The following is a 26,028-nucleotide window of genomic DNA, read 5'->3' as shown; positions in this document are numbered from 1 at the left end:
TTCTTCAATGACTAGTTTGTTGAGTGTTCTTTTCATGAAGGGATGCTGGATTTTATCAAGAGATTTTTTCTGTGTTTGCTGAGACAATCATATGGTTTTTGTTTTTAATTCTGTTTATGTGGCAAATCAGATTTATTAATTTGCATACATTCAACCAACCCTGACTGCTAGGAATAAAACCTACTTGATGTGGTGAATAAATTTTGATGTGGTGCTGGATTTGGTTTACTAGTATTTTATTAGGAATTTTTCTGCCTATATTCATTAGGGATATTGACATGAAGTTTGTTTTTGGTTGTTTCTTTGACAGATTTCAATATCAGAGTGATTCTGGCTTTGTACAATGTGTTAGAGAAGAGTCCCTATTCCTCAATGTTTTGGAATAGTTTTAGTAGGATTGGTACCAACTCTTCTTTGTATGTCTGGTAGAATTAGGCTGTGAATCCATCTGATCCAGGGTTCTTTTTGGTTGGTAGGTTTTTAAATTACTGATTCAGTTTTAGAAGTTGATATTGGTCAGTTCAGGCTTTCAATTTCTTCCTCATTCAGTCTTGGGAGATTGTGTGTTTCCAGGCATTTATTCATTTCCTCTAGATTTTCTAATTTGTATACATAGAGGTGTTTATAATAGTCTCTGAGGATCTTTTGTATTTCCATAAGATCAGTTCTAAAGTTGCCTTTGGCATTTCTGATTAAGCTTAGTTGAATCTTCTCTCACTTCTCTGTTAATCTAGCTAGTGGTCATCAATCTTGTTTATTCGTTTAAAGAACTCACTTTATATTTCATTGATCTCTTGTATGGATTTTTGCCTCTTCGTTTCATTCAGTTCTCCTCTGATTTTAGTTATTTGTTTTCTTCTACTGGCTTTGTAGTTTGTTCTTGTTTTTCTAGTTTGTCTAGATGTGATGTTAGCTCATTACTTTGAAATCCTTCTAAAGTCTTGATGTAGGCATTTAATGCTATAAACTTTCCTCTTAACATTGCTTTTGCTGCATCCCAGAGATTTTGGTATGTTGTGTCTGTTTTATTTCAAAAAAGTATTTTATTCCTGCCTTATTTTTGTTGTTTACCCAAAAGTCATTTGATATGGTTTGGCTGTGTCCACACCCAGATCTCATCTTGAATGGTAACTCCCACAATTCCCACATGTCATGGGAGGAACCTGGTGAGTGGTGATTGAATTATGGGGGCAGGTCTTTCCTGCACTGTCCTCCTGATAGTGAATGAGTCTCACGAGATCTACTGGTTTTAAAAATGGGACTTTCCAGGCGCAAGCTCTCTTCCCTTGTCCACCACCATATGAGGTGTGCTGTACACCTTCTACCATGATTGTGAGGCCTCCCAAGCCACGTGGAACTGTAAGTCCAATACACCTTTCTTTTGTAAATTGCCTAGTCTCAGTTATGTCTTTATCAGCAGCATAAAAACAGATTAATACAGCATTCAGGAGCAAGTTATTTCATTTCCATGTAATTGGGTGGTTTTGAGAGAATTTCTTGGTAGTGATTTGTATTTTTGTTCCACTGTGGCCCAAAAGTATGGTTGGTATTATTTTGATTTTTTAAATGTATTAATATTTGCTTTATGGCTGAGCATGGGGTCGATCTGAGAGTATGTTTCATGTGCAGATAAGAAGAATGTATATTCTGTGGTTGGTTGATGGGTAGAGTGTCCTGTAGATGCCTATTGTGTCCAGTTGGTCAAGTGTTGAATTTAAGCCCAGACTTTCTTATTAGTTTTCTTCCTCTATGATCTGTCTAATGCCATCAGTGGAATGGTAAAGTCCCCCAATGTAATTGTGTGGCTAAGTCTTTTCATAGGTCTGGAAGTACTTATTTTATTAATCTGGGTGCTCCATTGTTGAGTATGTATATATTTAGGATAGTTAAGTCTTCTTGTTCAATTAAACCCTTTATCATTATGTAGTGCCCTTCTTTGTCTTTTTTATTGTTGATGTTTTAAAGTCTATTTTGTCTAAGAATAATGACCCCTGATCTCTTTTAGTTTTCCACTTACATGATAGATCTTTCTTCAACCCTTTGAGACTATGGGTGTCGTTACATGTGGGCTGAGTCTCTTGAAGACAGCAGATGAATGGGTCTTGCTTTTCTATCCAACTTGCTGCTCTTTGCCTTCTAAGTAGGGTGTGAATACCATTTACATTCATGGCTAATATTATAATGTGAAGTTTTGATTCTATCATAAAGTTGTTAGCTGGTTGCTTTGTAGTTGCTATTGTGTAGTTGTTGTATAGGTTTTGTGGGCTATATACTTAAGTGTGATTTTATGGTAGTAGGTATTGTTTTTTGTTTCCACGTTTAAACTTCCTGAATAATCTTTTGTAAGGCTGGTCTAGAGGTAACAAATTCCCCTAGTGATTTCTTGTCTGAACAAGATTTTATTTATCTTTCACTTATGAAGCTTAGTTTGGCAGGATATAAAATTCTTGATTGGAATTTCTTTTCTTTGAGAATGCTGAAAATAGGCTCCCAATCTCTTCAAGCTTGAAAGGTTTCTGCTGAAAGGTCTGCTTTTAGCCTGATGGGGTGGCCTTTGCATGTAATCTAACCTTTTTCTCTAGCTATCTTTCAAGTTTTTTCTTTAGCATTGACCTTAGGCAGTCTGGTGACTATATCCTTTAATAACATTCATTTTGTATAGTATCTGGAAAGTATTCTCTGAATTTCTTGCATCTGGATATAAGAAATCTCTAGCAAGATTAGGAACATTTTCTTGAATTATTCCCTTAAATATATTTTTCAGGTTTACTTTGTATCCTTATCTTTTAGGAATGCCAATAATTTATAGACTTGGTCACTTTACATAATCTCATATTTCTTGGAGACTTTGCTCATTTTTTGAATTTTTAAAAATTTTTGTCTGACTGGATTAGTTTAAAAGAATAGTTTTCAAGCTCTAAAATCCTCTCTTCTCTTTGGTTTAGTCTACTGATAAAACTTTCAATTGTATTTTAGAATTTCTAAAGCAATTTTTAATTCCAGGAGCTCTGAATGATTTCTTTTTAGAAGATTTATCTTTTCCTTAGTTTCCTGGATTACTTTAGAAGTTTATTTGTATTGATTTTAAATCTTGTGTTGGATTTCATCAAGTTTCCTTGACATCTATGCTTTGAATTCTTTAACTGTCATTTCTGAGTTTCCATTTTGGTTAGAGACCATTTCTGAAAAGAATGATCCTTTGGTGGTGTTGCAACATTCAGATTTTTCATGGTGCCAGAATTCTTATACTAGTTCTTTCAAATCTGGAGATAAATGTGTTGGGTAGGGTCTTTTGGCTTTACTTCTATAGCCCTTTGCACTTCTGTCACTTCAGATTTTATATTGTGCCATGTGGTTTGACCTACAGGCCAGTAGACAGCACTTGCAGGTAAGAGCACTGTGGCACAAGCAGGTAGTTGTGTACCTGATCTTTCTTTACCATGAGGTGCTTTCTGTTGTCTTGGGTGAGGGACTGGACAGTGAAGTACCTGGTGCCCTGAGCTTTTCATGGGGGTTGGGGGACACAGTTGGGTTGACCTGGAGCCCCAAGCTTGCCTATGAATACAGAGATGGCAAGTGTAAACACCAGCTCTGACAAGGGTGACTAGGAGGATCATCTGGGGAAATGAGTCTCCATGTTGGGGAGAGGCTGCAGCAGCTGGACCACTCTGGACCACAATATGGTTGAAAGCCATGGGAAACACCTGTTTCACCACTCTCTGTGGAAGTGGTTTCAGGGTATAATCTTGTCACCCAACTGGATACATATAGCTTCCTGGCTCTCCTGTTCTCCAATGTGAGAGTACTTCCGCTTCTTATAAAGGGGTGGCTCCACCTTTGGACTCATGCAAGTGAGTTGTGTGGTGGTATTGGCTGATTTGGTCAGCTTGACCTCAGACACTGGGGGAATCGGCCAGATGCCAGCTGAGTTGGAATGGGGTAGGTAGTTTCCCCAGTTCCGAGGCCCCAGGTGGCCCACTAGATAGCATATATGACTCCTGAAGGGCCAGGACTAGGGTTGGGCTAGCCCAGAAGTCAAGTGCTGGCTGTGATGGGGAGGGGTGGCCTGGTCCCCAGATCACCAACCAAACTCTCAGGCAGGGGCAGATGGAACACTTAAGTGGTAGAGGATCTGAAGGGATATTACAGGCCTGTGGGGGTTGGGTTTTCAGAAGGGCTCTGGACCACAGGTGAAATGTTCAGGTGGGGGCAGGGCAGCTGTGCTATGGGCCTTCCACCGAGGAAGGCAGGACCCCCTCAGCTGCAGCAGTAAAGACTGTAGGGCATGTGATACACTTGCACTTCCCTCCCACCCAAGAGGGTGAACTTTGCTATTGGTGGCATGCAGAGGTGCTAAACCTTGTCTATTACCTCTGAGAGTTTTGGCTCAGAAGAATGAGGAGCTGTCACCAACCAAAATATTTGGATTGGGGGAAGGGCCATTGTGCTGGGAGCCCAAGCTGTAGATCCTGCCTGGCAGGAAATAGCAGGGCAGTCTGGCCACTCCTCAGCACTGTGGCTGCATCCTCTAGCAGGGCTATAACTGTTGACACCAAGGGATCCAAGTCCTCTGGGGCTTCACATGGGCTTAAACAGTGCCTGTGCAAAGACTCCAGGTGGCTCTCTGTATTGGCCTGGAGGAGTGAAGGTGTCAGGGAGGTTCTCCCATGCCCATGATTGCAAGGTTCATGGAGGAAATGTGGATCCTCTGGGGACACTCATTCCCTCATCATTTCTCCACATTAGGAGGCTTCTGCTGGCTCCACACCAGTTCTGAGTAGGAGGCTGCCTGGCTTCACTTCTGTTTGTTCTTTTTGGTTCCTGTCGCTTCTTTGGTGAATCCAGAAACGATCCCTTTGATGACCCACTTGAAGAGCAAGTGTTTACTCTCTACCCTGTTTCTCTGTGTCAGAGTGCTAAGTCCGCCATCTTCAAGATTTTCTTAAAGGCAATTTTTTTCCCCATTATTTTTCAACACCTATTCTGGAACCACAAAATTAGTAAAACTTGCTGATCATCTTCCAGTATTTCCCAAGGGGGTATTTTTGGCATTTTGTTGAGACAATTCTCTTTAGTATAAAACTGTCTCATGTTTTAAACCCTTGCGCCATAGCACTCTTCAGTTACTGTGACAACAAAAACACCCCTACATACTTCTGAACACCTGCCAGGAAGAAGTTCCATATTGTACCATTGGCCCAATGCCTATTGTTTCAGAGGAGGGTAAATAGAAGTCCAGAAAAGTTAGATGGCTCAATTAAGGTCTCAGAGCTAGCAACTTCCAAACTAGCAAGCAGATTTTTCTTACTATTCCAAAGATTAAATGAAAGTTTTTTAATGCCATAGCATTCCTTTCAAGTTTTCTGAACTTTTGGTGTTTGGATTTAATTTGAATTAATCAAGCATGTTCTCAAATAAGAAAGTTCAAGGTCTGTGTGGAATTAACTTGGCCGTATATAAAGTGGGATTTAGTAATTGATTTTAAATTACTAATAGGTTTTTCAAAATTTTTATTTGATATTAACATGGGCATATATGTCTCATGACTCTTAAAGACAACTTAATAAAATAGTTAAATATTTAAAGCAAGCAATAAAGCAAGCAGAGAGGATGGGAAAATATCCCATTTCTTTCCAGAAGAGCCACAGTAGATAAATGACTGCAAGAACAGGATTAGTGGGAACAATGTGGTCCCTGGCTGTGGTCCAGAATTCAATATAACTAGAGTGAAGGTACAGAGAGGAAGACCAAGGTTAAGTCGGCAAAGACTGGACTAGCTAGACCACCCCTCATGTAAAGATAATTAAAGAAATTTCAGGCCTAGGAATTTTGCATACTACCAAAGCAGAAAATATTTTAGAAAACTCCTTGGAGTTCACAGGGTCATGGAAGAAAACAAAACAGACTCTCAGACAAAAGGTACTACTTATGAGGCACTACCTATATCAAAGTTATAGAACAATAAACATTTATATGCTGAAAAGCACAGCTTCAGATATGCATAATAAAATAAAATCTGTTAGAAACATGAAAAAATTGAGGAAAATCACACAATTTTTCATAGAAGATTTCAATACATCATATATGTTTGGGCTGTTATAACAACATATCATAAATTGTGTATCTTATAAACAACAGAAATTTAATTCTCACATTTCTGAAGGCTAAGAAGTCAAGGTGCCAGCAGATTCAGTGTCTGATAAGGACTCACTTTCTGGTTCACAGATGGTGTCTTCTAGCTGTGTCCTCACATGGTGAAAGGGACGAAGGAGCTCTCTGGAGCCAATTTATAAGAGCACTGATCTCATTCACCTCCCAAAGGTCCTAACTCCTAACACAGTAACATTGGTGACTAAGTTTCAACATGTAGATTTGCAGGGGGGACACAGATATTCAGACCACAGCATCATGCTTTGACAGTTCAAAGGGATTTCTTTTTAAAAATTCAGAAAATATTGGAAAGTCTAAAATTAACCTAATTAATGAAGTTGAGTTTAGATAGACAATAGATAACTTGTAATAGAAAATATATCCTTTTCAATAATTCATGAAAGAGAAATTAATTATCTACTGGGACACAAAACCTTATGCCAGAGTAGAAGTAATAAAAGTCATATCTTCTGACTAAAATGTAATAAAACTGTAATTTAATGACAATGGCTTAAACAAAAAGGCTTGCCTTTGTGGAAAATGGAAAACATGTCTTAAATAATTATTGGGTTAAAAGGAAACCAAAGCTTCCAGTAAAGAATATTGAGAAAATTAAAAAAAAAAAAACTCTTTCTCTTAAAATATATATAATATATGATAAAGCTATACTGGGGCAAACTCATAACCTCTTATGCTTAAATTACTTTACAGAAAAATATAAAAGGAACAAATGCTTCAATAAAATAAAACATAAAATGTTAGAGTTATAAAAATAATAAGTCAAACTAGAAACTGAGAGGAAAATGTAGTTTGATCACTAAAAGCAAAAACTGGTTCTTTGGGGAAAAATTTTCTTTGAAAGAATGTCTCTTAAGTCCATTACTCTGGTCTAGGAATTAGTGGAAAAGCAATATAAATATATATCTGGAAACATTACTGAGGCTATCGCTGGTCCCATATTGTTCCCCGAGTGCTTAATGTTATCAGTGATAAAGAGCCCGAAGTAACCATAGGTCATAGATCCAAAAGGCACACATTCCCTAAGAAGCTCATGACTTCCCTATAACCTGAATTCTACTTGCTTTTCCTCTGCTCAGTTTTTGTCCCATGAACACTACCCACGAACAACCAGAGATTCTCTCAATATGCTTACAATAAATTTTTCTTAAGCCATAACTCCTCCTTCTGTGTTTAGCATGAATAGATAAATGTATTTCTCTCTCTAAAATCAGTATCCTTTCAACTGACATATTCTCATACCTCTCCCTCACTGTTCTGGTGGCCCTCTGCTGCCCCCTCTTGGTTCTAGGCTACCCTCTCAATCGCTGAGATGTGTGGCTTAAGCCTCTGAATAAAACCTCCAAGTGTTTTTGAAATATCTGCGTAACTAATCCACAGTTGGTGAGTCTTAGCTTTTAGTAATGTAGTGGAATTACAAAGGGCTTTCAGTACTCATAATTCTAACATATAACTAAAGAAAATTTGCCGACTGTAAAAACAACATGTTTATTTTTACCGAGTAGCTTCAGAAATTCAGCTCAAATCTTTCTAGATTAACCTTAGTTTTCTCGATAAAAACAAGGTACAGAAATAATGAATGTTCCCAATAATGCAGTGATTCTTGATATTTTTGAGTCATAAATGGCTATGAAATCAGATCAAAACCAAAACTCAGAGGAGTGTGTATTCAAAGGCTATGCACCAGGACACTGAAATGTGCTTCCACAACCTATTTTCAAGAAATGACTTGTTGCACCAGTAGTGAGGAGTGCTATCTGCAGACATCTTTCAGCTGTTCACTTCTTCAGGAAGACTTGGTTTGCCCAAGACCACATGTCCCTTCTAGAGGCCTACGTTAATGACTAATTTTTACAGTAGGTAGCTAGCCAGGCATGAGCGGGGGAGGAGAGGGCTCCCCCAACTCCAACAGGAATGTCAGGTGACCATCAGGTGATGGTCAGGCAGTTGTCACACTGCCTCTCTAAAATAATAATAGATGATTCCCAAAAAGATCTCAGGAATTGGGTGAGTGAGCTCAAGCATGCACATTAAGAGGCAAAATGGTAGAGTTTAACTGGTATATGACCTTCCAGAAGCATTCCACTGGTAAAGAGAAGAATGCCTCAAGTGAGCATGCGTATAACTCCAGTAACACACTGTGCATGAGAACAGGCAGCTCCAAGTGCAGAATAAAGAGATAAGGGATGCAAGACCATGGAAGTATGTCAAGATATAAAACCCCAAGTCAAAAGGTCAAACCCCACACTTGTCCTTCAAGTGGCCTGCTTGGGCCTCTTCCTAGTGTACTTTTCTTCCTGCTGTAAAGCTTTTTAATAAACTTTCACTCCTGCTCTAAAACTTGTCTCAGTCTCTTCTTCTCCTTTATGCCCCTCAAATTTTTTCTTCTGAGGAGGCAGGAATTGAGGTTGCTGCAGACCAGTATAGATTCACTGCCACTAACATAATCACTGATGGGTGATCTTAGCCCCATTCAGGCAACTCTAAAGGGTCATTCTAGTTCTAGAGCTTCCCTATGGATTCAGCTGAGGCTAAAGCTGGGCTGTATCACAGCACAACTTCTTCCTCTGCCTACTTGTATTAGGCCATTTTTGCTAGCTATAAAGAAATAGCTGAGACTGAGAAATTTATAAATAAAAGAGGTTGAATTGGCTTATGGTTCTGCAGGCTGTACACGAAGCATAGTGCTGTCATCTTCTGCTGAGGCACTCAGGAAGCTTACACTCATGGTGGAAGACAAAGGGTAGCCAATATGTCACATGATGAGAATGGGAGCAAGAAAGAGAGAAGGGAGAGGTCCCAGATTCAAAACAACCAGATCTCTGTGTGAACTGAGAGGAAACTCACTCATCACCAAGAGGATGGTGCTAAACCACTCATGAGGGAACTTTCTCCATGATCCAATCACCTCCCGCCAGTCCCCACCTCCAACATTTGGAATCATATTTCAACATAAGATTTGGAAGAGGTAAACATCCAAACCATAATACTACTACTGTTTTCTTTCCCTCCCTGCCAGTTGTATTGATCTCTTTGGTAAGGGCACACTTTAATAAACATCCTCACGCTAAACTTCATCTCAGAGCCTCCTTCCTGAAGAAGCCAACATGTGACAACTACAAACATAACTATATAAAGCAGCACTTTTTCTTTCTCCTGGAAATTATTCAAAAGCTACAAGAAGATGCTTTTATAAGTTTGAAAAACATTTTCGGAGGACTTAGACACAATTTGAATGACTCTATAAATCAGCATTTTCCCTTTTTCTTGGAAATTATTCAAAAGCTACAAGAAGAAGCTTTCATAAGTTTGCAAACTATTTTTGAAGAACTTGGATGCATATTTAACTCCCAGACTCCATTTTATATCAAACACTATCAAAAGCACATGACTTTTTTTGTATACACAGAAAGGGCAGTGAAAACAAGAATCCCTGGTGATAAATCTCAAGAGCAGGGACCCACTGAAAAATAGATCTCAAAAAGCACCAGCAAAATATACTTCCTGAAAGTGTGGGTACACTGTGAAGCCAAAAAGTAATATTCCTTTTTTGTGACCCTTAGTACAAAGACTGAATGGACTGAGTTGCCATGTCTTTCTTCTTAAGAAGGCCTGGGGCTATAAAAAGAATTATACAGAAAAATCATATTTATAAGAAGTAACATGACTCTGTAACAGGAAAGGAGAAAGCTTTTGCTCTATGAAAATTACTTAGCCAGAAACTTTATCTTTCCTTTATATCCCAAAAGAAACCTCTTACAAATGGCCAGTCCAGGAAAGCCTAACTCATTCAATGATGAGTAGTATTTTAAAAGGAGAGAATCCATTTTTAAATTACTATTTTGGCCAGGCTCATGCCTGTAATCACAGCACTTTGGGAGGCTGAGGCAGCTGAATCACTTGAGGTGAGGAGTTCAAGACCAGCCTTGCCAGCATGGCAAAACCCCATTTCTATTAAAAATACAAAAATTAGCTGGGTGTGGTGGCAGGTGCCTGTAATCCCAGCTACTCAGGAGGCTGAGGCAGGAGAATAAATTGAACCTGGGAGGCAGAGGTTGAAGTGAGCTGAGACTGTACCACTGCACTCCAGCCTGGGCAACAGAGCAAGACTTTTCTCAAAAATAATAATAATAACAATAATAATAATAATAATAATAAATGAAATACTATTTTTAAAAGTGTCTTCTTTTTCCTTCTTTAAAAAAATCTATTAATTCCTTTTACTTCCTGTCCTTTGAGGCAGCTAACACAAGTAGAAACTTTAGGACCAAGGAAACTATTGGGGCTATTGAGGTGGGCAGGGCCTAGAAGGCAACTTTCTGGGTCAGGAGTTTGATTATATACAGGAGGAAAAAGCAAATAAGTGAATAAATTGAGAATAATGAGAACCAAGTTTCTCACTATTGGATAAAGGAGTTACAAATATGAAAAGCCAATGGCCAGCATGATCCCTGTGGTATTATGTTTCAATTGGAGTTATCACTGGGAACACACAATTTCTTAGATAGACAGAGATAGACAGATAGATACAGAAGTAGATACAAATGTTTGTGTATGTGAGTGACAGACATTTTCTACCTCTGCCTGGTGGGAAAGCCTAGAAGCAATTAATCCCAGGAGCAGTGAGCAGACGTAGTGCTCCAATGTTGGTTTCTAAGTATCATTCTTCTCTAACGTAGAACAAGAGCTCCTTGGAGAAATGAAAGAATAATATAAACTGGTTTGAGAACAGCCTGGGCAACATGGCAAAACCCCATTTCTACAAAAAAAAAATACAAAAATTAGTTGGCCATAATGGTGTGCCTGTTGTCCCAACTACTCTGGAAGCTGAGGCAGGAGAATCACCTGAGTCCAGGGAGGGAGTGGCTGCAGTGAACCATGATGGTACCACTGTACTCCAGCCTGGGCAACACAGTGAGACCCTGGAAGATCTTGTGCCAGAAAAGAAGAGCTCAAACAAAAGAATATGAAGGGAAAAAGTAAAAGACAGGATTCAGCTTCTAGGTGGGGGGTTTCCCCGTTTGCCAAATACGTAGCAAATAGAGCAACAAGATAAATAATTATAACAATAGACTATAAACTCATTAAATAAACAGAAATCTATAAGGAGATGTGTGTGTGTGTGTGTACATACATGCGTGTGTGTGTATATATATGAATATATATATATGAAAGAAAAAGCTATTACTTCCAGCCAAATGCAAGTTAAATGTAGAAAGAATGATGAAATGAGAAAATTACAATTTGGTAGCCATAATAAGAACATATTGAGATAAGAACCTTGGATAGATGCTGAAATGAATGGGTAAATAATTACTGAGGAACAACATATTTACAGTCTAAAAACATATCCCTCCAAAATACTTACTAAAGAGAGAAACAGAAACTTTACAATTGAGAAACCTGGAAGATATCACTTTAAACGAGTGATAAATGTGTTATCATCAGTAATGGGACAAATCAGCACCATATGTTTACTGATGCAGTATTAATACAATGAGAAGAACACAGCATCGCTTCTCTCATATCCCTGTCCTGAATGCCTAAGCTGTGACTTAGTTCATTCAGGCTGCTATAACTAAAAACCTTAAATTGGGTAGCGTATAAACAACAGAAATTTGTTTCTCACATTTCTGGAGGTTGGGAAGTCTATGATCAAAGTGTTAATAGATTTGGTGTCTGGTGAGAGTCTGCTTCCAGTCAAGACTAAAGGGTCATCCAGAGCTTCCCCATGGAGTCAGCTGATGCTACAGTTGGGCCTGTCTCAAAACACAACAAAACAGCACCTTTTTGCTGTGTCTTCACATGGCAGAAGAGCTAGTTAGCTCTCTGGAGTCTCTTTTATAAGAGCATAAATCCCAATCATGAAGGCTGTCCCCTAACAACCTCATCACCTCCCAAAAGGCCCCACCTTCTAATACCATCACACTGGTGATTAGGTTTCAATGTATGAATTTTGGGGGGTGAACACAAACATGAATATTCAGAACATAACAAGCTGAATCTAATCACAAAGAAATATCAGATGAGTCTAAACATAAGAGGTATGATACAATTTAACTAACTTTCATTCTTCAAAAAAATAACAAGGTCATGAAAGAAAAGACTGAATGTGGGTTCTGGATTGTCAGATAATCAGGAGACATGACAACTAAATGCAACACATAATCCTCTATTGGACCCTGGACCAGATAAACTATTTATTTATTTTTTGTTATAAAATATATCACTGGGACAATTGGCAAAATGTGAATATGTTCAATGTAGAAAGAAGCATTTTACTTATTAATTTTCTGATTTTGGTACATTGTGGTTATGCAGTAAAATGCTTTTACATTTGGAGAAATACATATTTATGTAGTTACATGAAATACAGCATCATGTCTACAACTTATTTTTAATTGATTCAGAAAATAGTAGTTAGATAGATAGATAGATAGATAGATAGATAGACAGACAGACATCAAGTGTGGCAAAAGGTTAACATTTGGGGAATTGGGATAAAGGGTAGATGGAATTCTTCATACTATTATAACTTTTCTGCAAATCTAGAGTTATTTCAACTAAGATGTTTTAAAACACAGTACTTTTAAAAAGCAAAAGTAAAATTACATGAAAAATGTCATGGTGCAGATTCAAACTGTGATCAAATACTCTGCCATAAAATTAAAAATGTATTAATAAAATTCGCTCTAACTAGAATACCATAAAGCAGAAATGTTAGAACTTGAGGAAGAAATGGTAAGACAATAAAAGGAGATACACATTAGTAGAAAAACTAGAAAGAAACAAGAAATAGATAAAGAAAAAAAATCATACACACAAAAAACTAATATGAGAAATGAAATTAGAAGGAACATAATGGAAGTTAGATACTATTGGAACATAGAGGATGAAACTTATAAATGAAAATGTATAACAGAAATAAACTTAAAATGCATTAAACATGAAATAATAAATATAGAAGATGAGGGTGGATCAAGCAACTATGGTTGGAATCCTCAAAAAAGAAACCAAAACAAGAGAACAAATAATTGCATAATATTTTTCAATGCCATACTTATTACTCTTAAAGAAAGATAACAATAATTGAATTGAGACTGGTTTAGGGGGAATAAAATGACTGGAGGACTTTTTATTATCTGAAACAACCAGAAATGACGAAACTGGACTCAAGACTTTTTCAATTTCTGCAGAAAGAAGCTGGCTCACAAGTTTAATAGGGACAGTGATGGATTTAAAAGAAAAAAAGTTTATTTTTAAGTTTGGCTATTCAATTTATCAGCTACATTTGTTTTTATTTTTATTTTAGAGTCAGGGGGGTAATGTGGAGGTTACGTGGGTATATTTTGTGATGAATTAGCCACATTTGTGTATGTGTCTATGAATATGTTATTTCTAGACAGAAACAATCAACTGGCACCAGAAATTTCTCCTAAGAAAAGACATATGTTGTAAATTTGGGACAAGAAAATAGAAGAGAGACAATTTTTGGTGACAATTACTTCCATGCAAAAAGACAAAAGGCAAGATATACAGCAATAATCCAAAAGTTACAGTGAATCCAACCATGCTACCAAAGCACAGCCATTGCTAATTCATGATAAAGACTTCAACAGATGCAACATTCAATCCTCAGGCACTCGACTGCTAATGATTTCTGCCACCATCCTTCCGCTTTAACACTGCCTTTGATGGCTCTGCTATTAAACTAGCCATCCTTACTAGATTCTACTCTCTTCTAGTTTTGAATTGGAAATGTGTTAACCACTCTCCTTTGTTATTAAATGTGATTTTTGTTTACCACGTGTGCTTCCCTTAGATCCTGATTTCTGTATTCCAGTAACACACGACTGATGCTATCCTGAAGCCTAATTATTCCAGAAAATTTAATGTTGTTTTTACCACTGACACATCTTTTACCTAAAGAATGATGCCACTTTGATACATTAGTTTGTTCTAATATTTTAACCTAAACCTTCAAAATTAATACTTTATAGATGACTAGCTCTTCTATTTTCAGTGAGATTCTAATTTTCCTTTGGGAAATAATTTCAATGTATAAATACTTAGGCCTCTTATTTATATCTCATGTAATAGATTAATTCAGTTTTTCCATTTTGTCTCATTTTATTCTCAGTAAAAATACAGACCACCTAGCTACCACATTCCAGGAAAAAAAAAATAATATTTTTGTTGAAAGAAAAACTTCAGCTGAATTAAATTTAAAGGAGTTTAATTGAGCAAGACACGATTCACAAATCAGGCAGCCCCCAGAATCACAGCATATTCAGAGACTCTAGAGCAGCCACATGGTGACAGATTTATAGGCCAAAAAAAGGGAAGTGAAGTACAGAAATTGGAAGTGAGGTACAGAAACAACTAGATTGATTACAATTCAGCATTTGCCTTATTTGAACAGTTTGAACACGAGGCAGTGTAAGAGTGGTTGAACTTCTGCTGCTAGGATTGGCCAAAACTCATCTATTGTTTCTGGTGCATACTCCTAAGTTAGGTTTTCAATCTTGTCTACCTATTAAGTTAGGCTGCAGTTCATCCACAAGGACTCAAATATACAAGTACGGAGTCCTTCTCAGACCATATTTAGTTTGCTTTAACATTTTAATAGTGTTTTCCTAAATGATGATCCACAGGATGTGATATGTTGCTTTGTTTCAGGGTTTGAGATCATACACATTTAAGAAACATTGGATTAAACAATATTAAATAATTTTATTTATGGCAGTATTTGTCAAAGTCTTAAAAAAGTAATGTGTGCTGTGAATTTCTGATAAGGAAAATAGCAAACCTACTGAAAATGATTCCTTCACTTTGGGACTGCCCCTTTTTATTTCAGGATTCTTCTTTTTATAAGAATAAATAATTCCTCTTACTATAACAGTTCTTCACAGAATACATCTTCCAAAAATTAAGTCATATTTATTCCTTGCAATTGTCCTTGTTCCAAGAGTTGACAAAAATGATTCTCAGTTAAGATGTAAAGTGGCCTCTGATTTCTAAGGCAAAATCCCACTTTTCAAAACAAGTACATAAACCAAGCATATGAAATTATTTCATACAATTTGGTTGGTGTTCATGTAATTTTCTTCACATTAGCTTTTAGATATTTGATAAAGGTGTTTTTGACCTTAGAATAGTATTTAAAAGTATATGAGTATATTTACTGCAAGAGTGTTTTTTTTTCTTTTTTCCTTTTTTTTTTCTTTATTTACTGCAAGAGTGTTGTATGGAAAATATGGAAGGCACAAGCAAATGCATTAATTCATTCAATTGTTTACCAAGCCCCTTCTCCATGTCAAGCACTAGGTTAGGTGATGGCAGTAAAACTCTACAAATTAATCTGGCCTCTGCCCTCAAAGACCTTCACGTACAGATGTATTCTATCCTAGCTATGGTAGGGTGGCAGAATATGCCACAGCAAACTTTTCCACTTTGGCACAAGGATTACTTTGAGCTGAAGGCAATTGAGAAGAAAAAGATACAAGAAAAGCTCTCTGTTCTTCTGTCATCTAAAAGCAGGACATAAATTTACAAAGTTGTCCCCCGCTTTCTACAAGGAAGGACAAAACTTAATTACCAGAGACAGCTTTAGACCCTTACAGCCTGTAGACAGAATCAGAGGACTGTATATAACAAACTTTGCAAACTAGCCTTTATTTACCTAGTTTCCCATATATTTGCCTTCACACAATCTGCCACTCCTAGAGACTCTTGTCATTTTTCTAAAAATTGTTTCTTTGCTGAAATCCTATATAAGTCCAAGTTCTAACCAAACCTTTGAGTTACTCATCTCTGGGTATATGTTACATGCACAATGCATACGTTAATAAACTTTTGGTTTTTTTTCCCCTTATTTTTCTGCCTTTTGTCAATTTAATTTAGAGGACTCTAACCAGAAAACCTAGGAGTGTATTAGGAAATAATTTTTCATCTTCTATATGCATACACAAAATTTGTCTGAGGCATTATGATATGTGGCAGATAATTGTGAAAATTATTTCTGTTTTCTGTAGCATTCATTCTAATGTATTCAGGGGATGTTTCAACTTGTAATGAAGGATTATTACTCTCCCATAATCAAAAATTGATATAAATTAATGTATTTATAGTTGTTTAAATTACTTTCATCAAATTTTCATCAAATGTTCTTTATGCTGTATACTGAAACTTTTTGTCTGGTTTAAATTTAAAAATGAGGAAGCTACACAAGAAAAAGAGATAACTTACTAAAAATGTAATACTTCGACAAATAATTCTTTTAAAAAATAGTCTCCACGTTCTGGTTTATTAAGATAATTTTAAATAAATTTATATGATTAAGACAAGCAGGCTGGTTGAGTCCCTATTTTAAGATGTTCTAAAGGAAACGATAAAGCCCCTCACTCAAACACTAGCTTATTTAACTTTCAGCCAATCAGTGACAAGAGACCCAAGAAACTTAACAGCAAGCTCCTATTTCAGGGGGGTAGGGATTTCCCCAGAGCCTTGCACGTGCAGTTGGACTTAAAATCCAACCTAAAGTGGCCGGGCACAGTGGCTCACACCTGTAATCCCAGCACGCTGGGAGAGCAAGGCAGGCAGATCACGAAGTCAGAAGTTCGAGACCAGCCTGACCAACTTGGTGAAACCCCGTCTCTAATAAAAATACAAAAATTAGCCGGGTGTGGTGGCGCATGCCTGTAATCCCAGCTACTCAGGAGGATGAGGCAGGAGAATCACTTGAACCCGGGAGGCGGAGGCTGCAGTGAGCTGAGATCGCACCACTGCACTCCAGCCTGGGTGACAGAGCAAGACTCCATCTAAAAAAAAAAAAAAAAATCCAACCTAAAGTTATCTCTTCCTCATTTTAATGCTAAAATTCACACACAAGGGTGGAGATTTTAAATGCTAATGCTACATGTAATGTATGGAGAAGCATGTTGAGCTACTGTGCAAGCACTAGAAAAAGCTGTCCTATATATGCCCTAATATAACCTTTCCCTATGAAAAGAGCCTATTAAATTAACCCACACACTACCCTCAGGGAACAGCCAACTCCTTTTTCCTTTCTCAGTGCTAGCTCCCTTGAGCACAAGCTGGAATAAAATTAAATTTACCTTTGCTGCCCGGGCGCGGTGGCTCACGCCTGTAATCCCAGCACTTTGGGAGGCCGAGGTGGGCGGATCACGAGGTCAAGAGATCAAGACCATCCTGGCTAACACGGTGAAACCCCGTCTCTACCAAAAATACAAAAAATTAGACAGGCGAGGTGGCGGGCGCCTGTAGTCCCAGCTACTCGCGATGCTGAGGCAGGAGAATGGCGTGAACCCCGGAGGGGCGGAGCCTGCAGTGAGCCGAGATCGCGCCACTGCATTCCAGCCTGGGCCACAGCGAGACTCCGTCTCAAAAAAAAAAAAAAAACTTATCTTTGCTGCTGTGTTCTGTGATGTCTCTTGATTTCAATATTGCGAGATTACAAAAACCCTGGGTGTTGATAACATAATTAGCATATTTTTGACACAGTTAACTACAGGTAAAATAGGAAGCCAAAGCAATATTTAAAAAAAATTTGAACTGATTTCTGACTTCAGAAAAGTTTCAAACACTGTACAAAATTTACTATATATCTTTCACCTCTATTCACCAAATATTAAAATTTTATCTTGTTTACTTTACACAATGTGTGTGTATGTACACACACACACACACACACACATACATACTGTTTTGTAAACCGTTCGAGAATAAATTTCCAACATGATCCTTTTTACTCCCATATACTACAATGTACATTTTCAAAAATATAATACTTTTCTACATAACCACATTATAACAATCAAAAACAGAAAATCAGTTTTGATATGATACTGCTTTGTAATTCACAAGCCCCATTCAAATTTTGCTAATTGTCTCAATAATGTTCTTTACAGCAGTAACAGCAATTATTTATTAGTATTGTTATTTCTGCTCCAGTATCTAATCCATGATTACATGTGGCATTTAGTTGTCAAGTCTCTGGTTTCCTTTAATCTGGGCAGTTTCTTAGTCCTTTTCTTTCATGACCTAGACATTTTGAAGAGTACAGGCCATTTACGTTGCATAATGTGCCTTAATTTGGGTTTGTCTGATATTTCTTCATGATTTATTCCCGTTTATATGTTTTTGGCAAAAATGCCTCAGGAGTGATAGTGCTCACTCCTCAGTGCATTACATCAGAAGACACATGAAACCTATTTGTTCTATTACTGGTGATGTTAAAACTTTGATCTTTTGGATAAGGTGTCTGTCAGGTTTTCCACTGAAAAGCTTTCTTTTTAATTTTTTGTGGGCTTTTCTATACACTTATATAATCATGGGCTTGATTTGATGCAAGGAGCTTGACTAAATGATGTCTTAAGATTTACTCAATTTAACTTCATTTTATGATATTTCTACATTAAGTTTTTTAAAAAGAACAACAAAAGATTATTTTTGTATCTCTGATTTTGTGGTATGTACAATATCACTTTATAATCAACACATATGCATGTCTGTGATTAGTAATGATGTGGATTTTAGTTATCAGTGTGAAAATGAAAGCACACCTACTAAGCTTTAGAGAGTAATCTTTAAATTTAACAGAAAAGTATTTGTACAGTAAGAAACGGAGATGAACATCACAACCCACTAAAAATTGTTTGAAAAAAAATTCTTAGAGATATAAGGCAGGCATAGCCATCAAACAGAGCAAAGGGAAGAGATAGAAATGGAGTAAATACTCCAGGCATATAAATAGAACATGACATTTTTCCAGGATCACTATTACTACATTTTCAAAAAATTTATTCCCTTTGGATTAAGTAAATAACTTGAATAGAAAAAAGTACCTGAAGCATTATTTAAATAAATTGTAGTTGTTCTTTATCATTACTAATATTAAAATATTACATATGTATGCATTGATTACTGAAACATGCATAAACAGAATTGAAAATCAAAATAGTGCATTCGTTATTGGATATACTAAGTGTAGGTTAGCATTTTTATTAAAAAATTTGACTATAGGCCAGGCATGGTGGCTCAAGCCTGTAATCCCAGCACTTTGGGAGGCCGAGGCGGGTGTATCATGAGGTCAGGAGATCAAGACCATCCCGGCTAACACGGTGAAACCCCGTCTCTACTAAAAATACAAAAAACTAGCCGGGCGTGGTGGCGGGCGCCTGTAGTCCCAGCTACTCAGGAGGCTGAGGCAGGAGAATGACATGAACCTGTGAGGCAGAGCTTGCGGTGAGCCAAGATCGCGCCACTGCACTCCAGCCTGGGTGACAGAGCGAGACTCCATCTCAAGAAAAAAAAAAAAAAAATTGACTATGGTTGCCAGTACAAATCAAATAGAACTAACCTCACTTATTTCTACAAATATACTCATTGTTTTCTTTAATCTTTTTTTAACTTTTTATTATTTTTTCTATATACCTTTAAGCTCTGTTGGACCTTTTCACTGTTTATTCATGCCATGGGAAGCTCTTACAGTCAATACTGGCACTGGCATTGTAGACAGTGAAAAGCAAGAAACAGTATATGCTTTGAGAGAATGTGTCAAGTCTATCTATATACAAAAGAACTTAAAACTTTTGAGATTGCTACTAGAATATTCACGGCAATTTTGAGTGTCTCTGATGTTGGGTTTGGGGAGTGCCTGATATATAACTGCTCGCCAAAGGAAAATCTTTAAATAAAGCAGAGGGCAAAGAGAGATCACAGTCTAGTCAATGTGTCAACTTAATCTTAGCATTATATTAACAGCTAGGAAAGAGGGCAAAGAAAATAATGAGACTTTTGATGTCTAAGCACTCATGAGTAAATGCATTGTACTCTCATTTCTGTTTTGTGATATTTATCAAAACTATAGAACTGATCTGACTAAAAAGAAAATTTTGAGTTCTAATTGACAGAATTAAAACACATAGTCATAATACTACATGTTGTTTCCTAGGCTACTCAATTAGGATAAGGAACTTTTTTCCCCTTTGTTGATTCTTAGTGCCTCAAAACTCTATAAAGTATGAAGTACCTTTCTCAGGGCAGGATTAAGACATTAAGTTGCTGATTACTGCTTTAATATGTCTGGGACAGAGCTTCTGAGAGTCTGCCTAGAGAAAGCAAGAAGCCCTGGAAAGGCTCTTAAAAATATTCTTGCAATTAGTCAAGATGGCCCAATAGGAACAGCTCTCTGCAGCATTCAGCAAGTTCAATGTAGAAGGTGGGTGATTTCTCCATTTCCAACTGAGGTACCCAGCTCATCTCATCGGGACTGATTAGACAGTGGGTGCAGCCACGAAGGGCAAGCAGAAGCAGGGTGGGGCATCACCTCACCCGGGAAGTGCAAGGGGTCGAGGAACTCCCTCTGATAGCCAAGGGAAGCCGTGAGGGACTGTGCCATGAAGAATGGTGCATTCTAGCCCAGATACTATGCTTTTCCCATGGTCTTCGCAACCCACTGACCAGGAGATTCCCTCCAGTGCCTACGCCACCAGAGCCCTGGGTTTCAAGCACAAAACTGGGTGGCTGTTTGGGCAGACACTGAGCTGGCTGCAGGAGTTTTTTTTTTGTTTTTTGTTTTCTTTCTCCAGATTTTAAGCACGTCTCTAAAACACTTTCTCCTATTGGCATTTAATCCATGGTTGTATTCATATAAATATCCAATGGGAAAAGTTCACTATTTGGGACTCCATTTCTATGTGAAAGCTACTTCTTAAAGCATATTTCCCCACCCCCCGCCACCACATAATATGTTAAGTGACTCTAATTATGTTTTTTCTCTTACTAAAGACTACCATTTGGAATTGCTGAACAATGTGCAGTGTCCAGCCATGCCCGTATCAAAGCATACCATAGAACTGAACTATGGAGTACCCTCCCATGGCATCTAAATTGCTGCATGAGTATTGCTGGGAAGTGGAAATGTGCATAGCATTTGTATAAATGATGCTGGGAATGCTTTCTCCATGGCAGAGAAAATAGGTAGAGAGAATTCTGCTCTCAGCTCTACAACCACTGAGATGATTTTAAAAACTGGATGATTCCTAGAAAGAGTGGATTCTGCCACAAAATACAAGTAAGTCAGGCCAGCTAAGGCAGAAAATTTCCTTCAGGAGATGTCGATTAAAAAAATGGCCTGTGGTTGGTTCATAAGCTTCATCTGACATTACATCTTTAAAAAGATAGGACTTTTCTGGAGAAAAGGGACAGACCCATAAGCAATAATGGAAACTAGTGGAAGCCAGCCCTCACTATAACAGGACTCTAGATGAGAGCCTGCGAAAAATAATAGAACAAATGACACAGCCAGATGCTACCAAACAGCTAAGCCTAGGATTTCTGCAGGTGATGCAAAGCGGGTTACGGGATATGAAGACCTTAATACTAGAAAATATTAGGAAGCTTTATGGAGAAATTAAGACCTTACCAGTGACTTATCAGGTTGGTCCTGAAGGGGTGTCCATACTTTCTTGTCATCGCTTTTGAAGTTAAAGCAAATCTTCAACAGGGTAAAAACTGTGAGGAAAAAGTACCCAAAGTTCTTAATCACTCAGTAGAAAGAGCTTTAGGTATCAATTTGCCAAAGTGTTTTACGCAATAATGGACAATACAGTCAGTGGAGTGAGGTGTAGAGAATTGGGTAAGAATAAAAAATCACTGTCTGAAGTCGCTTGAGATCAGGCCATTTAAAATGTCAGGGCCTCTGGATATCATTCTATTCTTACAATTAATTCTGGAGGAAAGAAAGCAGCTAAGGCCATAGAAATTCAGGTGAATAAAAAAGAAATCAAGATAAATTGGCTAAAATAACATAATGGAATATATGGATTACTGGAAAATAAAGTCAAATCTGGCAAATTTCATAGAGTATCATATAGTATAGTACTTTGATAGCCTAAATGATTATCAGAATATAACATTTATCCTTCTTACAAATCTCTCATATCTGATTTTTATATAAGAAATCAATTTAGGTTCAATACCTAAAGCAAATGCACAGGCTTAAAACCACTTTATCTGAAATATCTAAATAACTTATACAAAGAAAAATATGACTGCTTCCTTGTTTAGCTTGTATCACCTGGATAATTGCCTCGACTTTCTCCTTCAGCTTACAGACCTGCATTGTCCAATATAGGGACTACTGGACATTTGAAATATGCTGGTCCAAATGGAGATGTGCTCTTAATTATATAACACAACCAGATTCTGAAGACTTATATGAAAAATAATGTAAAACATTCTATTAAGAATTTTTATATTAATGTCATTGAAATATTTTGGATATAGAGTTCAATTAAATGCATCTTTAAAATTAATTTCATCCATTTCTTTTAATACATCTACAAAAAATTTTAAATTACAAATGTGATTCACATTTCATTTCTATTGGAAGGTGCTGATTTAGACGTTGCCTTAATAACATGTTTAATAAGAATTCAAAAATCTGATGAGTGCCAAATCAAACTAGTTGATTCCTTTCTGTAGCACAAATAAATAACGTTTTGGGTGAATGAATGTGAAGAATTTCTTCAGTATATAATTTCATTATATTTTATCAAGGTCAATACATCTGCCCTTGAAAAGTGAAATGTTTTAGAAATGCCATTTACACTTTTTCAAGAAGTCACTCCCTTCTCAATGATTATAAAATAGTACATTAAATATTAGACACATATTTGAATTTACTATCCACTTCATTATTTATGCAGTGAATATTTCCTTTTTTCCTGAATTTATGTATGTTCTGCCTGAAATAAACATATTTTTGTAGACATCTATTTCACTGGTATAAACATATCTGCTTGTTATGGAATTACAGGCTTAGATTTCAGCAAAATAAGAAAATCTGTGTGGAAAGAATATTGTTCATTTGCTGTTTTAACATTAAGACCATAATTGAAGAGAGTTTTTGTACATTTGACACTATATCTTAGTTTTGAATTATTTTCCAAAACTATCAATGTCTGTCTTAACAGATAAAAGCATGTCTTTAATCAGAATATGGTCTCTTCCAATTCTAAGTTTATACTGACCCCTATGGGTTACTGTGTCCTAATCTATTTTTGGCTTATCCTTTCAGAATATCTGTGAAATACTTAAACATGTTTACATTTAAGATATAACTAATTTAGGATAAAAGCCATAAAATACTTTTTATATTTTTGCTCCCCTTGGATTATATAACAAACTATGCACAAATTTTATTCATCCTTTAACTACTGTGGGGGGGCCAAGATGTTTCAGTCGTCATTATATTTAGTGTTGATGTACTAAGGACAAGAGAACTAAGCAGTATAATTTCTAATTTCCAGAAAAATATGACCTGATTATTTTCCTTAAAATCTGTTCCACTCTCACAATATTTCAGAGATATAGATCATTTATTAGGATAAAAATTAAAGTTTATACAGAGATTTGTGTAAAGGCAAGAAGGATTATGGGACCAAAGATGAGTCTAATTTTAGTCAACCTTGATGGAGACACACTGATTCTAGGTTACACTGGGAATTTTTAATGTGATATACATGATTCTAAACCATATCCTTATGGATTGATTATTTATTTTTACTTGTTTTTTTTTTGAGACAGAGTCTCACTCTGTCACCCAGGCTGGAGTGCAGTGGCGTGATCTCGGCTCACTGCAACCTCTGCCTCCCAGGTTCGAGCAATTCTCCTGCCTCGGCCTCTTCAGTAGCTGGGACTACAGGCGCATGCCACCACACCCAGCTAATTTTTGTATTTTTAGTAGAGACAGGGTTTCACCATGTTGGCCAGGCTGGTCTCAAACTCCTGACCTCAGGTGATCCACCCCACCTTGGGCTCCCAAAGTGCTGGGATTACAGGCGTGAGCCACCACACCCGGCCTATTTTTACTTTTATAGAGATGAAGTCTCACTATGTTGCCTAGGTTGGTCTCTAACTCCTGTGATCAAGCTATCCTCCTGCCTCAGTCTCTGGAGTGTTGGAAATAAGATGTGAGTCACTGCACCCAGCATAACCTTATGGATTTCAACAGGAATTACAAGAGGTGGCGAAGGGTTACAGACATTTATTTTCCTTTATGCTGAAGATGTGGTTTCTGAAAATAAAATTATTATTTTTAGTATTCTCTCAAAAATTGAATGGGCCAGGCGTTTTGGCACGCGCCTGTAATCCCAGCTCCTCAGGAGGCTGAGGTTGCAGTGAGCTGAGGTCAGGCCACTGTACTCCAGGCAGCGGTTGCAGGAGAATCGCTGGAATTTGGGAGGTGGAGGTTGCAGTGAGCCGAGATCAGGCCACTGAACTCCAGCCTGGGCAATAGAGCAAGCCTACGTCTCAAAACAATAACAAGAACAACAACAAACCAAAATGACTGATAACTGACAAATCTATATTTGAGAGTGACTTACGTAAACCTAAATTTTGTACCTAAATCATTCTGAAATTACATTGGTTAATATTGATTTTTGTGAATCCATTATTGAAATTTTTACTATGACTAGGATAAGCTTCATAATCCTGCTTTACATTTTTCTCAGGGTACAATAGTCACAACTACAGTTTATCTGGGAGAATTCATTTACCTATATGTGAGAATGAACCTGGACTATCTTCTAAGGAAAACCTTAAGCCTGTCTATAGTATTCCACAGATCTCCCAGCCCATTTCTGTGCATGTCTATTCTGACAAGTATTTTGGTCTTTCTCCTGAATTTCCCTAAGAGACTATTAACTTTACATACCATTTATTTGAATGTTAAAGTCTATGTCTTGTCCTTAATTGACAATACAGAGCATTCATGCTCTGATTCTTGACAACAAACATAACCTTCAGCTCTCTGATGCCACATATGGATCAAAAGTTTAATTATGAGAAAAGATATTCTAGGAGGGCTGCCGGAAGGCTATGAAGTCCATCCTTCCCTCCATCAGTATTTCTTAAACTATATTTCATGGAACACTTACAGTGCATATTAATACATTTCATAAGAAAAAAAGATTTTTTAAGGTCAAGTTTAGAAAACATTAGGAGTGAAGGAATTGAACATGCTAATATGCAACATCAGTCACAAGAGAAGAATGTAACAGGCAGTACCATCCAAGCTTATCTGAAAACTTTTTCCAGCATGGCTACTTAGTAACATTCTCAAAAAAATCAATATTCCAATTTTTTTGTTTTTTGGCATACTAGCCCTTAATCAAGTCAGAGAACTGAGTTATTAGATAGCATGGCTTTTTTGTTTGTTTGTTTGTTTTGAGACAGAGTTTTGCTCTTATCACCTAGGCCGGAGTGCAGTGGCACGATCTCAGCTCACTGCAACCTCTGCCTCCTGGGTTCAAGCAATTCTCCAGCCTCAGCCTCCTGAGTAGCTGGGATTACAGAGGTGTGCCACCATGCCCTGCTAATTTTTGTATTTTTAGTAGAGACAGGTTTTCGCCATGTTGGCCAGGCTGGTCTGGAACTCCTGACCTCAGGTGATCTGCCCTCCTCAGCCACCTAACGTGCTAAGATAATGGGTGTGAGCCACCATGCTCGGCTAGATAGAATGTTTTTTACTAATGTACTTACTTAGACTGATTTGTATTTTGGCATTGTAAGTTATATGTGTGCTACAGGAAGTCACCTGGAGAAATGGGTGCTCCTACTAATAGCTGGTATATATTGAGAAAACTATGCTTTGAGCTGTGTTTGGGTTGAAATTTGAAAAAGTCATCGTTTCAATTTTCTTTCATAGTTGGCAAAGAGAAAAATGAGACTGGTGTCGAAGACTCTTCTAACGAATAAAATAGTCTATAATTTATATACTGTCGTGTCCAATTAATGTTGTATATATAATAACTTAAGTGAGCAAATTCC

General features: G+C 37.2%; 1 protein-coding gene across 3 annotated transcripts in view; it reads right to left on the bottom strand.

Annotated features, from left to right (window-relative positions):
* PKIB (cAMP-dependent protein kinase inhibitor beta) overlaps positions 1 to 26,028 on the bottom strand; it is a 253,648-nt gene that overhangs the window by 226,006 nt on the left and 1,614 nt on the right. For all 3 annotated transcript variants that reach the window (XM_063707825.1, XM_055391252.2, XM_063707826.1), the window contains exon 2: positions 21,617 to 21,705. In XM_063707825.1, coding sequence (XP_063563895.1) covers positions 21,617 to 21,666 — 50 coding nt within the window. In that variant the 5' untranslated portion in view covers positions 21,667 to 21,705. The remainder of the gene's footprint in view (positions 1 to 21,616; positions 21,706 to 26,028) is intronic.

The sequence above is a fragment of the Gorilla gorilla genome, chromosome 5, assembly GCF_029281585.2.
Source record: "Gorilla gorilla gorilla isolate KB3781 chromosome 5, NHGRI_mGorGor1-v2.1_pri, whole genome shotgun sequence".
NCBI classification, from domain to species: domain Eukaryota; kingdom Metazoa; phylum Chordata; class Mammalia; order Primates; family Hominidae; genus Gorilla; species Gorilla gorilla.
The sequence above is the reverse complement of the archived record's forward strand: the minus strand, read 5'-3'. Positions and strand labels throughout refer to the sequence as shown.